We start from the raw sequence: 17042 nt of genomic DNA, 5'->3' as shown, positions 1-17042 counted from the left end.
AAGATGCTCCATAAATGCAAACTGTTGTCTTGTTGTGACTCAGTTGGTACCACATTTGCATCTGAATCACAAGATTGTGGACACCGATCCCCCTCCGAGTACTTGATCATAAAATCTAGGCTTACATTTCAGTGCTATTCTGAGGGAGTACTACACTGTCTGAGGTCTCATTAAACTAAGGCCCTGTCTACCCCCTCAAGCGGATGAGAATGGTCTCATGGCACTATTCAAAGAAAAGCAATGGCGTTCTTCCCGGAATTCTAGCCAACGTTTATCTCTCAGTCAACAGCTAAACATAGGTAATCAAGTTACTGTGATATTGCTGTTTGTATGCAGATTAGATGCCATATTTCCTACGTTGCAAGATTGAATACAATTCGGGGGTACTACATAGGCTGCAAAACACTTGGGGTATTCTGGGGTTGTGAAGAGTGCCAGGCCTTTCTTTCCTTCTCTGATTTATTGCCTGTAAAGCCTGTATATTCTTGTTCTTTTCTCTCCAGGTTTGCTTGCTGCCGCAGTATGTACTGTCCGATGTGGTCAGCTACACCCTGTGGCTACTGGAGTGCTCCCATGAGTCAGGCCGCTGTCACGCCACCATGTTCTTCTCTATCTCGTTTGCCTTCCGTTCCATCCTGGAGCTTTTTGATAAGCAAGATGGTCTTCGGCGAGTGGTTAACCTGGTATGGTTGGCTTGGTTTTTTTTGCCAGTTTTTAGTTCATGTCGTAACCTGACTGGGCTGGTACTGTAATTATTTTCTCGTGTCTGTGAAGCTGAGAGAAATGCGCCAAGGAAAATTGCACACCGTTATCCACATAAATGTGCACAGTAAGAAGTCTTACAACACCAGATTAAAAGTCCCAACAGGTTTATTTGGAATCACTAGCTTTCGGGGCTCCTTCATCAGGGACAAGTAAGCCAAGGCAATAAATTGCTGTCTCGGATTGCTGATCTTGAAATGTAATAGAGGGGCTGGCAGGGAGGGAAACATAAGGACCTCACTAGTATTACAATCTCGGACCAGACCCCAACAGTTGCTAGGGTAACAGACCAAAACCCCAATATTTTATTAATTTGTAAGACTAAGGGGAAAGTATAGTTCACTCCCAGAGCGATTTCATGCACAAATAGGGATATGATGTATTGAAACCTACTAACATAATGAAGAAAATAGCTTACACATATCAGTTAAACTGCTGCCTCACGGCGCCGAGGTCCCAGGCTCGATCCCGGCTCCGGGTTACTGTCTGTGTGGAGTTTGCACTTTCTCCCCGTGTCTGGGTGGGTCTCACCCTCACAGCCCAAAGATGTACAGGGTAGGTGGATTGGCCACGCTAAAGTTTTTAACCACAATTACCAGTTAAACAGCTTAATAACGAAACCTTAACTGCTATCTTTTATCTCCACTCAAGCAAAACCCATCTCCGGTCAAAACCCACTTTTAAATACAGTTAGCCAACCCAGGAATACTTGCTGTATGGAGATGTCTTGAATAAGCCACTTTGAGAAGGAGAGAATCTTCAGGAGCATGCTTGCAGATTCTTACTGTTTATCCTGCCAGCCTTTTCAGAAACTGCTGTTCTGTTCACAGGCAAAACCTTTTCAACTAAACTGTTTTTAGAGAAATAGTTATTCACAGACAGATCAAAACTGAACTCCAACACATCTGAATGTTTCAGCCCCTGGCTCCTCCTGTTAATTGCATCAGCTTACTAAGGCTAAACACACTGTCCCTAATTATCCACTCCCCAGGGAACCTTCCTTTATATTATCAAAATTCCATATCAGCCCAACTTCAAGTAAACAATATCCATGGTTGAGATGAATGCTGATTTCATTTTTACCATGCTTTAATTGCACCTCAAAGTGTCTGCTCGTCTTGTAAACAAGGATTTTTAAAAAAATTAAAGCAGTTATCACCCAGCCTTTTAATCCTGCACCCAATATATATAATACAACATATATCTGAAATTCCCATATTCATCATTCGAGCCAGCAGGAAAAATTATCATTCGACCAGAGATAAACCTTAAATAACTCAGTGAGTTTATAAAAATGGGTGTTTTGAATATACAGTACACCCTTAAACCTGTACCCATATCCAAATTATTTGTGTCAGCTGGTAAGCTATCTTATGGTGAGCCGATTGTGGTGTTGAAAATGTTAAAATAAATTTGTTAGGGTAAATACAGCAACATTATTTTCTCTGCTAGGGGAGGTCAAGAGGACATCATCTTAAAATTCGATGCTCTGCTGTTTCTCATAAAGGGGAGCAGAAGTTTGGAACACTTCCCCCAAAGGGCTGGATTCTACATAAAATAGGGAATTCAAGACTGATAAATGTTTTTGTTGGGTAAGAGTATTAAGAGTTAAGTTCAGGTGGGTAAATGGGATTGAATTCCAGATCAACTGTAATGAAATTGAATAGCTGAACAGGCTTAAGAGGCTATGTAGACCTTTGTTCCATCTGTGCTCCAAAGCCCCAATTTGACCATGTGGCCTGAATTTAATTTTGTTTGTGTGCCTTCTGTAGATCAGCACACTGGAGATCTTAAACCTGGAAGATCAGGGTGCTCTGCTCAGTGACGATGAGATCTTTGCCAGCCGCCAGACTGCCAAGCACACGTGCATGGCACTACGTAGATACTTCGAGTCACATTTGGGGATTAAACTGGAGCACGTGAAAAGATCCTTACAACGGACAGAAGGAGGTGCTATTATTCACCCACACCCGCCATGTAAGGTGTGTGCAGATATGAACCTGTATGTGGCGAGCTGCCCATCCTTTCCATATAGGCAGAGGGTTTTGGCACCACATACAAAAGTCAACCAAAGATGGTTTTGTCTGAAAGCTTCATGAATTAAATGTATTACCTGCTTTGTGATGCTCTAATTATACCAATAATAGGCACTCAAAATCAGTAATGATAATCTTTATTGTCTCAAGTAGGCTTACATTAACACTGCAATGAAGTTATTGTGAAAAGCCCCTAGTCGCCACATTCTGGGCGTCTGTTCGAGTACAGAGGGAGGATTCAGAATGTCCAAATTACCTAACGGCACGTCCTTTGGGACTTGTGGGAGGAAACCAGAGCACCCCGAGGAAATCCACGGAAAACTGTGCTACCATGCTGCCCAATAGTCACTATCAAAATCAAAGAATTTAGAATTGCTGATTCAATTTCTGATTCAATTTCTATCCGGTCACTTGGAATTCTTAGTCAGGTCACTTAGTCAGAGCAGAAATAGCAGGATATATCAGATGAATACATGGCTGATAGTGAGGAAGGATGTTGGCTTTGATGATGTGAAAACAGTACGGGTAAAGCTGAGAAACACCAAGGGGCAAAAAACATGAGTGGGGTTGTATTTGGACCTCCAAACCATAGTGTGATGTCGATCGGCAGTGACAAACATTCAAAGAGCGCATGGGTGAACTGCCAACAATTGTTCATTCCTGTCAGGCACAAATAAAATCTGGAAACATGACCAAATCGTGACTTACAAGAGAAATTAGAGCCTAGTGTTAAATCCAAGGAGGAGGCATACAAATTGGCCAGAAAAAACAGCAGACCTGAGTATTAGAAGCTGTTAATTCAGCAAAGGAAGGCAACGGGATTGATTAAGAAGGGGAAAATAGAGTACGAGAGTAAGCTTGTGGGAACATGAAAACTGACTGTAAAAGCATCTTTAGGTATGTAAAGGGATTAAAAAGATTGGCGAAGACAAATCCCTTACAGTCAGAAACGGGAATTTATGATGGGGACGAAAGAAATGGCTGACCAACGAAATACATACTTTGATTCTGTCTTCACAAAGGAGGATACAAATAATGTACCAGAAATGTTTGGGAACACAGGATTTAACGAGAGGGTGGAACTGAAGGAAATCAGTATTAGTAGGGATAATCTACCTTCCAAAGTACTGAAGGAAGTAGCCCCAGAAATAGTGGATGCATTGATGGTCATCTCCCAAGATTCTATAGACTCTGAACAGATCGTGCAGATTGGACGGTAGCTAATATAACCCCATTATTTAAAAAAGGAGGTAGAGAGAAAGTAGTCAATTATAGACCAGTCAGCCTGATGTTTGTAATGGGGGAAAATGCTAGAGTCCATTATAAAAGATTTAATAGCAGAGCATTTGGAAAACAGTAGCAGGATCAGACAGAGTCAGCCTGGATTTAGGAAAGGGAAATCATGCTTGACAAATCTACTGGAATTCTTCAAGGATGTAACTAGTAGAGTTGATAGGAGCCCAGCACATATGTGCAAAAAACAAGGCTGAGGCATTCGCAACAATCTTCAACCAGAAGTGCCAAGTGGATGGTCCAATTCGGTCTCCTCCAGAAGTCCCCAGCATCACAGATGTTAGTCTTCAGCCAATACCACTCCAAGTGATATCAAGAAACTGCTGAAGGCACTGGATACTGCAAAGGCTATGGGTCCAGATAATATTCCGGCAATAGTACTGAAGACTTGTGTTCCAGAACTTGCCACACCCCTAGCCAAGCTGTTCCAGTACAGCTACAACACTGGCATCTACCCGGCAATGTGGAAAATTGCCCAGGTGTGTCCTCTACTCAAGAACCAGGAAAAATCCAATGCAGCCAATTGCCCCCCCCCCCCCCCCCCCCCCTTTCCGTCTACTCTCCATCATCAGCAAATTGATGGAAAAAGTCATCAACAGTGCTATTAAGCGTCACTTACTCGGCAATAAGCTGCCCATGGACGCTCAGTATGGGTTCCGCCAGGGTCACTCAGCTCCTGACCTCATGGCCTTGGTTCAAACATTGTCAAAAGTGCTGAATGCCAGAGGTGAGGTGAGTGTGACAAACCTTGACATCAAGGCAGCATTTGAGCGAGTATGGCATCAAAGAGCCCTAGCAAAACTGGAGTCTATGGGAATCGGGAGGAAATCAGACCTGGCACAAAGGAAGATGGATGTGGTTGTTGGAAGTCAATCATCTCAGCTCCAGGACACCACTGCAGGAGTTCCTCAGGGTAATGTCCCAGGCTCAACCATCTTCAGCTGCTTCATCAATGACCTCCCTTCCATCATAAAGTCAGAAGTGTGGATTTTGACGATGACTGCACAATGTTCACCATCTGCGACTCAGATAATGAAGCAGTCCGTGTCCAAATGCAGCAAGACCTGGACAATATCCAGGCTTGGGCTGACAAGTTATAAGTTACATTCGCGCCACACAAGTGTCAGGCAATGATCATCTCCTCCAAGAGAGTATCTAACCATCGCCCCATGACATTCAACGGCATTACCATCACTACAATCAACTTCCTGGGGGTTACCAATGATCAGAAACTGAACTGGACTAGCCACATTAATATTGTGGCTACCAGTGCAAGTCAAAGGCTAGGAATCCTACAGAGTGAGTAAGCCGCCTCCTGACCCCCACACCAGAGCCTGTCAACCATCTGCAAGACAGAAGTCGGAAATGTAATGGGATACTCTCCACTTGCCTGGATGAGTGCAGCTGCAACAACACTCCAGAAGCTCAGCACCATGCAGGATAAAGCCCGCTTGATTGCTTCTCCTTCCACAAACATTCAAACCCTCCACCACCGACAAACAGTGGCAGCCTTGTGTACCATTTACAATAACTGCAGTAACTCACCAAGGTTCCTTCGATAGAACCTTCCAAACCCACGATCACTACCATCTAGAAGGACACAAGCAGATTCCTGGGAACCCCACCACCTGGAGGTTCCTCTCCAAGTCACTCACTGCCCTGACTTGGAAATATATCTGTGTTCCTTCACTGTCGCTGGGACTAAATCCTGGAACTCGCCCTAACAGCACAGTGGATGTACCTACACCTGAAGGACTGCAGTGGTTTAAGAAGGCAACTCACCACCACTTTCTGTAGAGCAACTAGGGATGGGCAATAAATGCTGGCATAATCAGCGACGCCCACATCCCGTAAATACATTTTAAAAAGTTGATAGTGAGACAGTGGATGTAGTTTATTTGGGCTTTCAGAAGGCTTTCAACAAAGTCCACATAAGAAATTAGCATGTAAATTTAACGGGCATGGCATTGGGGATAGTGTTATTGAGATGGATTGTAAACTGCTTGGCAGACAGGAAACAAAGAGTAGGAATAAACCAGTCTTTTCAAAATGGCAGGCAGTGACTAGTGGGGTACCGCAGGGATCGGCGTTACGACCCCAGCTATTCACAATATTTCGGGGGCACAGTGGTTAGCACTGCTGCCTCACACTGCCAAGGGCTCGGGTTCGATCCTGGCACCGGGTCACTGTCCGTGTGGAATTTGCACCTTCTCCCTGTGTCTGTGTGGGTCTCGCTCCCACAACCCAAATGATGTGCAAGGTAGGTGGATCGGCGTGCTAAATTGTCCCTTAATTGGAAAAAAAAATGAATTGCGGACAATTTATATTTAAAAAAATTTTTTTTAATAATATAAGCAACTTATCTCTCAGATACTGGGTTCCTTTCAAAAGTGAGCAGGCTGGGAACTGTCAAAAGTGTCCTTTATCCAAAAGTCAAAAATGTTGTCAAATGCTTTGCTTAGTTGATTTGACATTCTGTAAAGTTGAATTTTCCATGTTTGAGGAGTGAAAGGGATGGTTCTTTTTTTTTTTTTTAGAAAATATTTTATTGAGGCATTTATAACTTTTTAAACAGAGAGATCCAACAGATGCAAAAAACCCCATTTTTGAAAAAAAGCTTTCTGCTTTTGCTGAGTTAGGGAGAGCCAATGTGGCTGCTGCATGGAGGAAGTATAAACGTTTGTAAAATATTGGATTGGCATTTTTTTAAACAATGTATTATCATAGAATTTACAGTGCAGAAGGAGGCCATTCGGCCCATCGAGTCTGCACCAGCTCTTGGAAAGAGCACCCTACCCAAGGTCAACACCCCACCCTGTCCCCATAACCCAGTAACCCCACCCAACACTAAGGGCAATTTTGGACACTTAAGGGCAATTTATCACGGCCAATCCACCTAACCTGCACATCTTTGGACTGTGGGAGGAAACCGGAGCACCCGGAGGAAACTCACGCACACACTGGGAGGATGTGCAGGCTCCGCACAGACAGTGACCCAAGCCGGAATCGAACCTGGGACCCTGGAGCTGTGAAGCAATTGTGCTATCCACAATGCTACCGTGCTGCCCCTATTTATTGACTTGCGTCCTCCCTCTGAGTATGTTAGTTTCAGACGGTTTGATTCATGGTGGTTTGTGAAATTATCCATGGATAGTGTCCCATTGTAACTTTTGTATCTTCCCATACAGAAAATTGGTCATGTTTTGGTAACCCTTGTTCCAGTTTGCATCCAGAGTAAATGTAGCAAATCACTGTTGTGGATGATCTTTTTTTCCAAAGAGATGCAACATGTGAAGAATATCACTTTCCGAGACTTCCAGTTGCGGCTATGCGGAGCTAAGCCGCACGATTCGGCAGCTCCCCCGATTACGGACTTTCGGGCTCGCTAGAGGAGCCCCAACGGAATTTTTTTTACAGACAACCCGTGGGGAAGAGAAGAGAGAGGTCCCCTACCGACTTTTATGGACCGGACCCGACCGAAGTGCAACAGCCAAAAAAAACGGCAGCGGGAGAAGCGAGGGGAAAAAAGCACAATGTCGGCGGCCAGGGACAAAGAGGAGATGCAGGAATTCATCAAGCGCTGCTTCAAGGAGCTGCGTAAGGAGATGCTGGCAGTAATTCAAGGACTAAGGATAACCCAGAAGGCCCACGAGGTGAAGATCCAGGAGGTCCAGAAAAGAGTGAGTGAGAATGACGACGAGCTCTTGGGCCTGGGGGTGAGAGTGGAGCAGAACGAGGCGCTACACAAGAGGTGGGCGGGAAGACTCGAAGACCTGGAGAACAGGTTGAGGAGAAATAATCTGAGGATCCTGGGTCTCCCAGAAAGAGTGGAGGGGCCCGATGCCGCGGCATACGCAGGCACGATGATCGGGGCGATGATGGGCGCGGAGGCCCCTTCGAGGGCGCTGGAGCTGGACGGGGCGCACCGGGTGCTGGCGAGGAAGCCCAAGGCAACTGAGCCGCCAAGGGCGATGGTGGTGAGATTTCACCGGTTTACGGACAGAGAGAGGGTCCTGAAATGGGCCAAGAAGGAGCGGAGCAGCAAGTGGGATAATGCAGAGATCCGAATATACCCGGACTGGAGCACGGAGGTTGCTAAGCGGAGAGCGAGTTTCAACCGGGCCAAAGCGGTGCTGCATCGGAAAGGAGTGAAATTTGGAATGCTGCAGCCAGCGCGACTGTGGGTTACATACAAGGACCAACACTACTACTTCGAAACGCCTGCAGAGGCGCGGAACTTTATACAAGCTGAAAAGCTGGACTCTAACTGAGGGTGGGGGGGTGTTTGAGGGTTGAAGTATGATGGTTGTTGTATATAGGGGGTCAACCACACGCAGGAAATGCTATATGGGCTGGGGGAGAGAGACTAGGGAGCTGCGCCAGAGGGGGCGGGGCAGGCTTTGGAAAGCGCGGGGTTTTTTCCCCGCGCGCGGGAAGAAAGGCGGGAAGGGGAACGAAGGATTGATTGGGAGACTTCCACACGGGGGGGGTCAAAGGGACGGCGGGTAAGCCGGGGTCAGCTGACTTACGGGAGTGATATGGGGGGAGCACAAAAGCTAGACAGGGGTCTAGCCGGGGGACGGAAGGGGGTGATGGGGAGGGAAGGGGGTAAGCGGGGGGGGGGTTGCTGCTGCATTGGCCGAAAGGGAATGGGACACAGAAGAGGTGGTCGGGACAGAGGTCCCCCGGCTGGAGGGCGAGGGAGACGCGGACACATGACTGGCCCAGAAAAGGAGATGGCTAGTTGGTGGGGGTGGAGGGGTGAGGGCCCCTCCAATCCGGCTGATGACGTGGAACGTGAGGGGCCTGAATGGGCCGGTGAAGAGGGCTCGAGTGTTCACGCACTTGAAGGGACTGAAGACAGACGTGGCTATGCTCCAAGAGACACACCTGAAGGTGGCGGACCAGGTCCGGTTAAGAAGGGGATGGGTAGGACAGGTATTTCAGTCGGGACTGGACACGAAAAATTGAGGGGTGGCAATTTTGGTGGGAAAGCATGTCATTTGAGGCCAAGACTATCGTAGTGGACAATGGAGGGAGATATGTGATGGGGAGTGGGAGGTTGCAAGGGACGTGGGTGGTGTTGGTAAATGTATACGCCCCGAACTGGCATCATGCTGGATTCGTGAAGCGCATGTTGGGGCGCATTCCGGACCTGGAGGTAGGAGGCCTGATAATGGGAGGGGACTTCAATACAGTGCTGGACCCAGCACTGGACCGCTCCAGATCAAGGACGGGAAAGAGGCCGGCGGCGGCCAAGGTGCTCAGGGTTTTTTTGGATCAGATGGGGGGAGTGGACCCATGGAGGTTTGCAAGACCGCAGGCCAAGGAATTTTCTTTCTTCTCCCACGTGCACAAAGCCTACTCCCGGATAGATTTCTTTGTTCTGGGCAGGGCGCTCATCCCGAGGGTGGAGGGGATGGAGTATTCGGCCATAGCCGTTTCGGACCACGCCCCGCACTGGGTGGAAATGGGGCTGGGAGAGGAGAGGGACCAACGCCCGCTGTGGCGGCTGGATGTGGGACTGCTGGCAGATGAGGTGGTGTGTGGGAAGGTGAGGGGGTGTATCGAAAGGTACTTGGAGGCGAACGACAACGGGGAGGTGCGAGTGGGGGTGGTATGGGAGGCGGTGATCAGGGGAGAGCTAATCTCCATCAGGGCTCATAGGGAGAGGACAGGGGGCATGGAAAGGGAGAGGTTGGTGGGGGAGATTCTGAGAGTGGACAGGAGATACGCAGAGGCCCCGGAGGAAAGATTACTTGGGGAAAGACGACGGCTCGAGACGGAGTTTGACCTGTTGACCACGGGGAAGGCGGAGGCAAAGTGGAGGAAGGCGCAGGGGGCGACCTAAGAGTACGGGGAAAAGGCTAGTCGGATGCTAGCACACCAGCTCCGTAAGAGGACGGCAGCGATGGAAATAGGGGGAATCAAAGATGGAAGGGGAGCCACGGTTCGGAGTGTAACGACAATAAACAAGGTATTCAAAGCCTTTTATGAAGAGCTGTACAGATCCCAGCCCCCAGGGGGGAAGAGGGGATGAGACGATTCCTAGACCAACTGAGATTCCCGAGGGTGGAGGAGCAAGCGGTGGCTGGTTTGGGGGCACCAATCGGGTTGGAGGAGCTGAGCAAGGGTTTGGGGAGTATGCAGGCGGGGAAGGCCCCGGGGCCGGACGGGTTCCCGGTGGAGTTCTACAGAAAGTACGTAGACCTGTTGGCCCCGCTACTAGTGAGGACCTTTAACGAGGCAAGAGAGGAGGGGACCCTGCCCCCGACAATGTCGGAGGCGACAATTTCCTTGATTCTAAAGCAAGACAAGGACCCACTGCAATGTGGATCGTACAGGCCGATCTCGCTCCTCAATGTGGGCGCTAAGTTATTGGCAAAAGTGCTGGCCTTGAGGATTGTGTCCCGGGGGTGATTCTTGAGGACCAGACAGAATTCGTAACGGACAGGCAATTAAACACTAATGTGCGGCGGCTCTTAAACGTGATAATGATGCCATCGGAGGAGGGAGAGGCGGAGATAGTGGCAGCTATGGACGCGGAAAAGGCCTTTGGCCGAGTAGAGTGGGAGTACCTCTGGGAGGTGCTGCGTAGGTTTGGGTTCGGGGTAGGGTTTATCAATTGGGTTAAGCTCCTTTACAGAGCCCCGATGGCGAGTGTAGTGACGAACCGGCGGAGGTCGGAGCACTTTCAGCTGTACCGAGGAACGAGGCAGGGGTGCCCCCTGTCCCCCCTGTTGTTTGCATTGGCGATCGAACCCTTGGCCATGTCATTGAGGGAGTCTAATAAATGGAGGGGGGTGGTCCGAGGGGGAGAAGAGCATCGGGTGTCGCTATACGCGGATGACCTGTTGCTGTACATGGCGGACCCAATGGAGGGGATGGTGGAGGTCATGCAGACTCTTAGGGAGTTTGGGGAGTTCTCGGCCTATAAGCTCAATGTAGGGAAGAGTGAGCTTTTTGTAATACAGGTAGGGGACCAGGAAAGAGGGGTAGGGGACCAGGAAAGAGGGATAGGGGACCTACCGCTGAGGAGGGCGGTGGGGAGTTTTCGGTATCTGGGGATCCAGAAAGCCAGGAGTTGGGGGGCCCTACATAAACTGAATCTGACTATGTTGGTGGACCAAATGGAGGAGGACTTCAAAAGATGGGACATGTTACCGCTCTCGCTGGCGGGTAGAGTGCAGTCGGTCAAAATGGTGGTCCTTCCGAGGTTTTTGCTTGTTTTTCAGTGCCTTCCCATCGTGATCACCAAGGGCTTTTTCAAGAGAGTAGGTAGGAGTATTATGGAGTTTGTGTGAGCGAATAAGACCCCAAGGGTAAGGAGAGGGTTCCTGGAACGCAGCAGGGACCGAGGAGGGTTGGCGCTGCCAAACCTAGGGAGCTACTACTGGGCAGCAAATGTGGCGATGATCTGCAAGTGGGTTATGGAGGGAGAGGGGGCGGCATGGAAGAGGATGGAGATGGCGTCCTGTAAAGGAACGAGCTTGGGGGCGTTGGTGACTGCACCGCTGCTGTTCTCGCCAGCAAAGTATACCACAAGCCCGGTGGTGGCGGCAACGTTAAGGATCTGGGGCCAGTGGAGACGGCACAGGGGTGCAGTGGGAGCCTCGGTGTGGTCCCCGATCAGGGGTAACCACCGGTTTGTCCCGGGGAAGGTGGACGGGGGGGTTCCAGGGCTGGCATCTGGCGGGGATTAGAAGAATGGGGGACCTGTTCATTGACGGGACATTTGCGAGCCGAGGGGCACTGGAGGAGAAGTTTGAGCTACCCCCGGGAAACGCTTTTAGATACATGCAGGTGAGGGCGTTTGTGAGGCGGCAGGTGAGGGAATTCCCGTTGCTCCCGGCACAGGAAATTCAAGCGGAGTGATCTCGGGTGTATGGGTCAGGGAGGGCAAGGTTTCGGCAATAAACCAAGAGATGAAAGAAGAGGGGGAAGCGCTAGCAGAAGAGTTGAAGGGTAAATGAGAGGAGGAGCTGGGGGAGGAGATCGAGGAAGGTTTGTGTGCTGATGCCCTGGGTAGGGTTAATTCCTCCTCCTCGTGCCAGGCTCAGCCTGATACAATTTAAGGTGGTTCACAGAGCGCACTTGACGGGGGTGAGGTTGAGTAGGTTCTTTGGGGTAGAGGACAGATGTGGAAGGTGTTCAGGGAGTCCGGCGAACCGTGTCCATATGTTTTGGTCGTGCCCGGCACTGGAGGGGTTCTGGAGAGGAGTGGCGGGAGTAATATCTCAGGTGGTGAAAGTCCGGGTCAAGCCAAGCTGGGGGCTAGCAATATTTGGAGTAGTGGACGAGCCGTGAGTGCAGGAGGCGAAAGAGGCCGGCATTCTGGCCTTTGCGTCCCTAATAGCCCAGCGACGGATCTTGCTAATGTGGAAATAGGCGAAGCTCCCCAGCGTGGAGGCCTGGATAAACGATATGGCTGGGTTCATAAAGCTGGAGAGGATTAAGTTTGCCTTGCGAGGGTCTGCGCAGGGGTTCTACAGGCGGTGGCAACCGTTCCTAGACTATCTCGCGGAGCGTTAGAGGAAGGTCGGTCAGCAGCCGCAGCAACCCTTGTGGGGGGCGGGGGGGGGTGGGGGGGGAGATAACATGAAGGGTGGGGGAAACTGGCACGTGCGGGAGAGAGCCAGTGTATAAAGCTATGTAAATATACCATTTTGCCATATATCTATCTTGCTTAGTGCGATTTCGTGTTATTTTGTTACGGGGGGGTTATTGTTTGTAAGGGGAAAAAATTGTGTTGAAAAACTTTAATAAATATATGTATATATTTTTTTAAAGAATATCACTTTCCATTTAGGAACCAAGAACCTGTGCCTTGAGTCAAAGACCTTTTTTTTCAGGGAATCCTTTCATTGACTTAATGTTGATCAGTCTAAGAATTGTCTAGGTGAGGAGCAGTGCGGTGGTGCAGTGGTTAGCACTGCTGCCTCATGGCACCGAGGTCCCAGATTCGAACGTGGCCCTGGGTCACTGTCCGTGTGGAGTTTGCACATTCTCCCCGAGTTTGCGTGGGTTTCACCCCCACAACCCAAAGATGTGCAGGGTGATGGATTGGCCTCGCGAAATTGCCCCTTAATTGGAAAAAATGAATTGGGTACTCTAAATTTATAAAACAGAATAAAGAATTGTCTAGGTGAATAATTGGCCTGATTCTACACATTTTGTATTCATTTATGGGATGTGGGTGTCGCAGTCGAGACCAACATTTATTGTCCATCCCAAAATGCCTTGAATGTGGCTCTCTTCCTGTCTTCGAGGTTTGTCGCCACAGATGTTGAGATGGCTGCTGGTGGACTTATTGGAGCTAATCACTTTTTGTTTTGAATCTCTCTTTTAGGCCTGTTCCTACACCCATGAGCAGGTTATGGAGATGATGGAGTTTCTGATTGAATATGGCCCAACAAGACTATTCTGGGAGCCAGCTGAAGTCTTTCATAAGCTCTCTTGCGTACAGCTTCTGTTACAGCTCATATCTATCGCTTGTGATTGGAGGACTTACTATGGCAGGTAGACTTTGAGCAATGATTCCACATTTCCAGTTGAAGGGTCACTTCAAAATGTGCTCTTAGAGATGTTCTTGAGTTTAATATTTCTTCTAAATTTCCATGAAACAGCTCAGCAGTGGCAATGGGACTAAATTAATGTTGTCTATTGTTGGTTTTGAAAATACACACATCCTGATATTTAGACTTCAAAGCACACATCCGTTTAAAATGTACGTAACGGTTTGCCGAGCATTGAGTTTGGGGCAACGGGACTACTGTTTCTCAGGTTGGGCACTTTTGAAACTAAAGGTGTCTAGTATTTTTTTTTCGAGGTATCTGGCAAAAGTCCTTATCTATGGTTAATTTTGGAAAGAGAAGATAAATAATCATGCGTTAGATCATCACCGAGGTGTTAAAGACTAATAGATTACATCATTGAAAGCTGGATTGAAATGGAATACAGCTCCACCGTTGTGAATAATGGTTAGCTGGTTTTAGCAAATATTCGCGGAAGAAGAATTGGAATAGAGGGCACCTTGTTTTCTTTGCGATGTTTCCTTGATGTTTAGGACATCGTTTCCCAAACTAGATTCAGCGGCAGGCACGCCCGGGGCAGGAGGTTCAGGGGCAGCCCCCACCCCCCCGGGCTGCTACGTAAAGATTGAAAAATGCCTTGGAGCTGTTTGTCCAATCAAAGGCGGGCTTCTCCAGAGCTGGAAACTACAAATTTCCTGATGAGGGTGGAGGGAGAGACAGATGATTTTTTGGGGGAGGGGGGGGGGAAGCGGCCATTGGAGAGAACAGGAGGGAGAGGCAAGCGTGTTGGTGTAGGAGGGAGAGGGAAGCGTGTTGGTGTCGGAGGGAGAGGGGAGCGTGTTGGCGTCGGAGGGAGAGGGGAGCGTGTTGGCGTCGGAGGGAGAGGGGAGCGTGTTGGTGTCGGAGGGAGAGGGGAGCGTGTTGGAGTCGGAGGGAGAGGGGAGCGTGTTGGTGTCGGAGGGAGAGGAGCGTGTTGGTGTCGGAGGGGGAGGGGCGCGTGTTGGTGTCGGAGGGGGAGGGGCGCGTGTTGGTGTCGGAGGGAGAGGGGAGCGTGTTGGTGTCGGAGGGAGAGGAGAGAGTGTTGGTGTCGGAGGGAGAGGGGAGCGTGTTGGTGTCGGAGGGAGAGGAGCGTGTTGGTGACGGAGGGAGAGGTGAGCGTGTTGGTGTCGGAGGGAGATTGCAGCGTGTTTCTGTCGGAGGGAGAGGGGAGCGTGTTGGTGTCGGAGGGAGAGGGGAGCGTGTTGGTGTCGGAGGGAGAGGGGAGCGTGTTGGTGTCGGAGGGAGAGGGGAGCGTGTTGGTGTCGGAGGGAGAGGGGAGCGTGTTGGTGTCGGAGGGAGATTGCAGTGTGTTTCTGTCAGAGGGAGAGGGGAGCGTGTTGGTGTCGGAGGGAGAGGGGAGCGTGTTGGTGTCGGTGGGAGAGGGGAGCTTGTTGGTGTCGGAGGGAGAGGGGTGCGTGTTGGTGTCGGAGGGAGAGGCGAGCGTGTTGGTGTCGGAGGGGGAGGGGCGCGTGTTGGTGTCGGAGGGGGAGGGGCGCGTGTTGGTGTCGGAGGGAGAGGGGAGCGTGTTGGTGTCGGAGGGAGAGGGGAGAGTGTTGGTGTCGGAGGGAGAGGGGAGCGTGTTGGTGTCGGAGGGAGAGGAGCGTGTTGGTGACGGAGGGAGAGGTGAGCGTGTTGGTGTCGGAGGGAGAGGTGAGCGTGTTGGTGTCGGAGGGAGGTGAGCGTGTTGGTGTCGGAGGGAGAGGGGAGCGTGTTGGTGTCGGAGGGAGATTGCAGCGTGTTTCTGTTGGAGGGAGAGGGGAGCGTGTTGGTGTCGGAGGGAGAGGGGAGCGTGTTGGTGTCGGAGGGAGAGGGGAACGTGTTGGTGTCGGAGGGAGAGGGGAGCGTGTTGGTGTCGGAGGGAGAGGGGAGCATGTTGGTGTCGGAGGGAGATTGCAGTGTGTTTCTGTCAGAGGGAGAGGGGAGCGTGTTGGTGTCGGAGGGAGAGGGAAGCGTGTTGGTGTCGGTGGGAGAGGGGAGCTTGTTGGTGTCGGAGGGAGAGGGGTGCGTGTTGGTGTCGGAGGGAGAGGCGAGCGTGTTGGTGTCGGAGGGAGGTGGCAGCGTGTTGGTGTCGGAGGGAGGGGAGCGTGTTGGTGTCGGAGGGAGAGGAACGTGTTGGTGTCGGAGGGAGAGGAGCGTGTTTCTGTCGGAGGGAGAGGGGAGTGTGTTTCTGTCGGGGGGAGAGGGGAGCGTGTTGGTGACGGAGGGAGGGGAGCATGTTTGTGTCGGAGGGAGAGGGGAGAGTGTTGGTGACGGAGGGAGAGGGGAGCGTGTTGGTGTCGGAGCGAGAGGGGAGCGTGTTGGTGTCGGAGGGAGAGGGGAGCGTGTTGGGGTCGGAGGGAGAGGGGAGCGTGTTTCTGTCGGAGGGAGAGGGGAGCGTGTTGGTGTCGGAGGGAGAGGGGAGCGTGTTGGTGCCGGAGGGAGAGGGGAGCGTGTTTCTGTCGGAGGGAGAGGGGAGCGTGTTGGTGTCGGAGGGAGAGGGGAGCGTGTTGGTGTCGGAGGGAGAGGGGAGCGTGTTGGTGACGGAGGGAGGGGAGCATGTTGGTGTCGGAGGGCGAGGGGAGCGTGTTGGTGTCGGAGGGAGAGGGGAGCGTGTTGGTGTCGGAGGGAGAGGGGAGCGTGTTGGTGTCGGAGGGCGAGGGGAGCGTGTTTCTGTCGGAGGGCGAGGGGAGCGTGTTGGTGTCGGAGGGAGAGGGGAGCGTGTTGGTGACGGAGGGAGGGGAGCATGTTGGTGTCGGAGGGAGAGGGGAGAGTGTTGGTGACGGAGGGAGAGGGGAGCGTGTTGGTGACGGAGGGAGAGGGGAGCGTGTTGGTATCGGAGGGAGATTGCAGCGTGTTTCTGTCGAGGGAGAGGGGAGCGTGTTGGTGTCGGAGGGAGAGGGGAGCGTGTTGGTGTCGGAGGGAGAGGGGAGCGTGTTGGTGTCGGAGGGAGAGGGGAGCGTGTTGGTGTCGGAGGGAGAGGGGAGCGTGTTGGTGTCGGAGGGAGAGGGGAGCGTGTTGGTGTCGGAGGGAGAGGGGAGCGTGTTGGTGACGGAGGGAGGGGAGCATGTTGGTGTCGGAGGGAGAGGGGAGAGTGTTGGTGACGGAGGGAGAGGGGAGCGTGTTGGTGACGGAGGGAGAGGGGAGCGTGTTGGTATCGGAGGGAGATTGCAGCGTGTTTCTGTCGAGGGAGAGGGGAGCGTGTTGGTGTCGGAGGGAGAGGGGAGCGTGTTGGTGTCGGAGGGAGAGGGGAGCGTGTTGGTGTCGGAGGGAGAGGGGGAGCGTGTTGGTGTCGGAGGGAGAGGGGGAGCGTGTTGGTGTCTGAGGGAGAGGGGAGCGTGTTGGTGTCGGAGGGAGAGGAACGTGTTGGTGTCGGAGGGAGAGGGGAGCGTGTTGGTGTCGG

The 17042-nt window shown here is 51.2% G+C and overlaps 1 protein-coding gene across 5 annotated transcripts in view; it reads left to right on the top strand.

Moving 5' to 3' along the window:
* The window catches only part of LOC140388239 (DDB1- and CUL4-associated factor 1-like), a 187334-nt gene that overhangs the window by 75614 nt on the left and 94678 nt on the right, over nt 1-17042 (top strand). For all 5 annotated transcript variants that reach the window (XM_072472072.1, XM_072472073.1, XM_072472071.1 and 2 more), the window contains 3 exons: nt 504-683; nt 2535-2744; nt 13441-13610. In XM_072472072.1, the coding sequence (XP_072328173.1) occupies nt 504-683; nt 2535-2744; nt 13441-13610 (560 nt within the window). The remainder of the gene's footprint in view (nt 1-503; nt 684-2534; nt 2745-13440; nt 13611-17042) is intronic.

This window comes from Scyliorhinus torazame, chromosome 13, assembly GCF_047496885.1.
Source record: "Scyliorhinus torazame isolate Kashiwa2021f chromosome 13, sScyTor2.1, whole genome shotgun sequence".
Lineage (NCBI taxonomy): Eukaryota > Metazoa > Chordata > Chondrichthyes > Carcharhiniformes > Scyliorhinidae > Scyliorhinus > Scyliorhinus torazame.
Note: the sequence above shows the minus strand (reverse complement) of the source record. Positions and strands in the feature narration are given on the sequence as shown.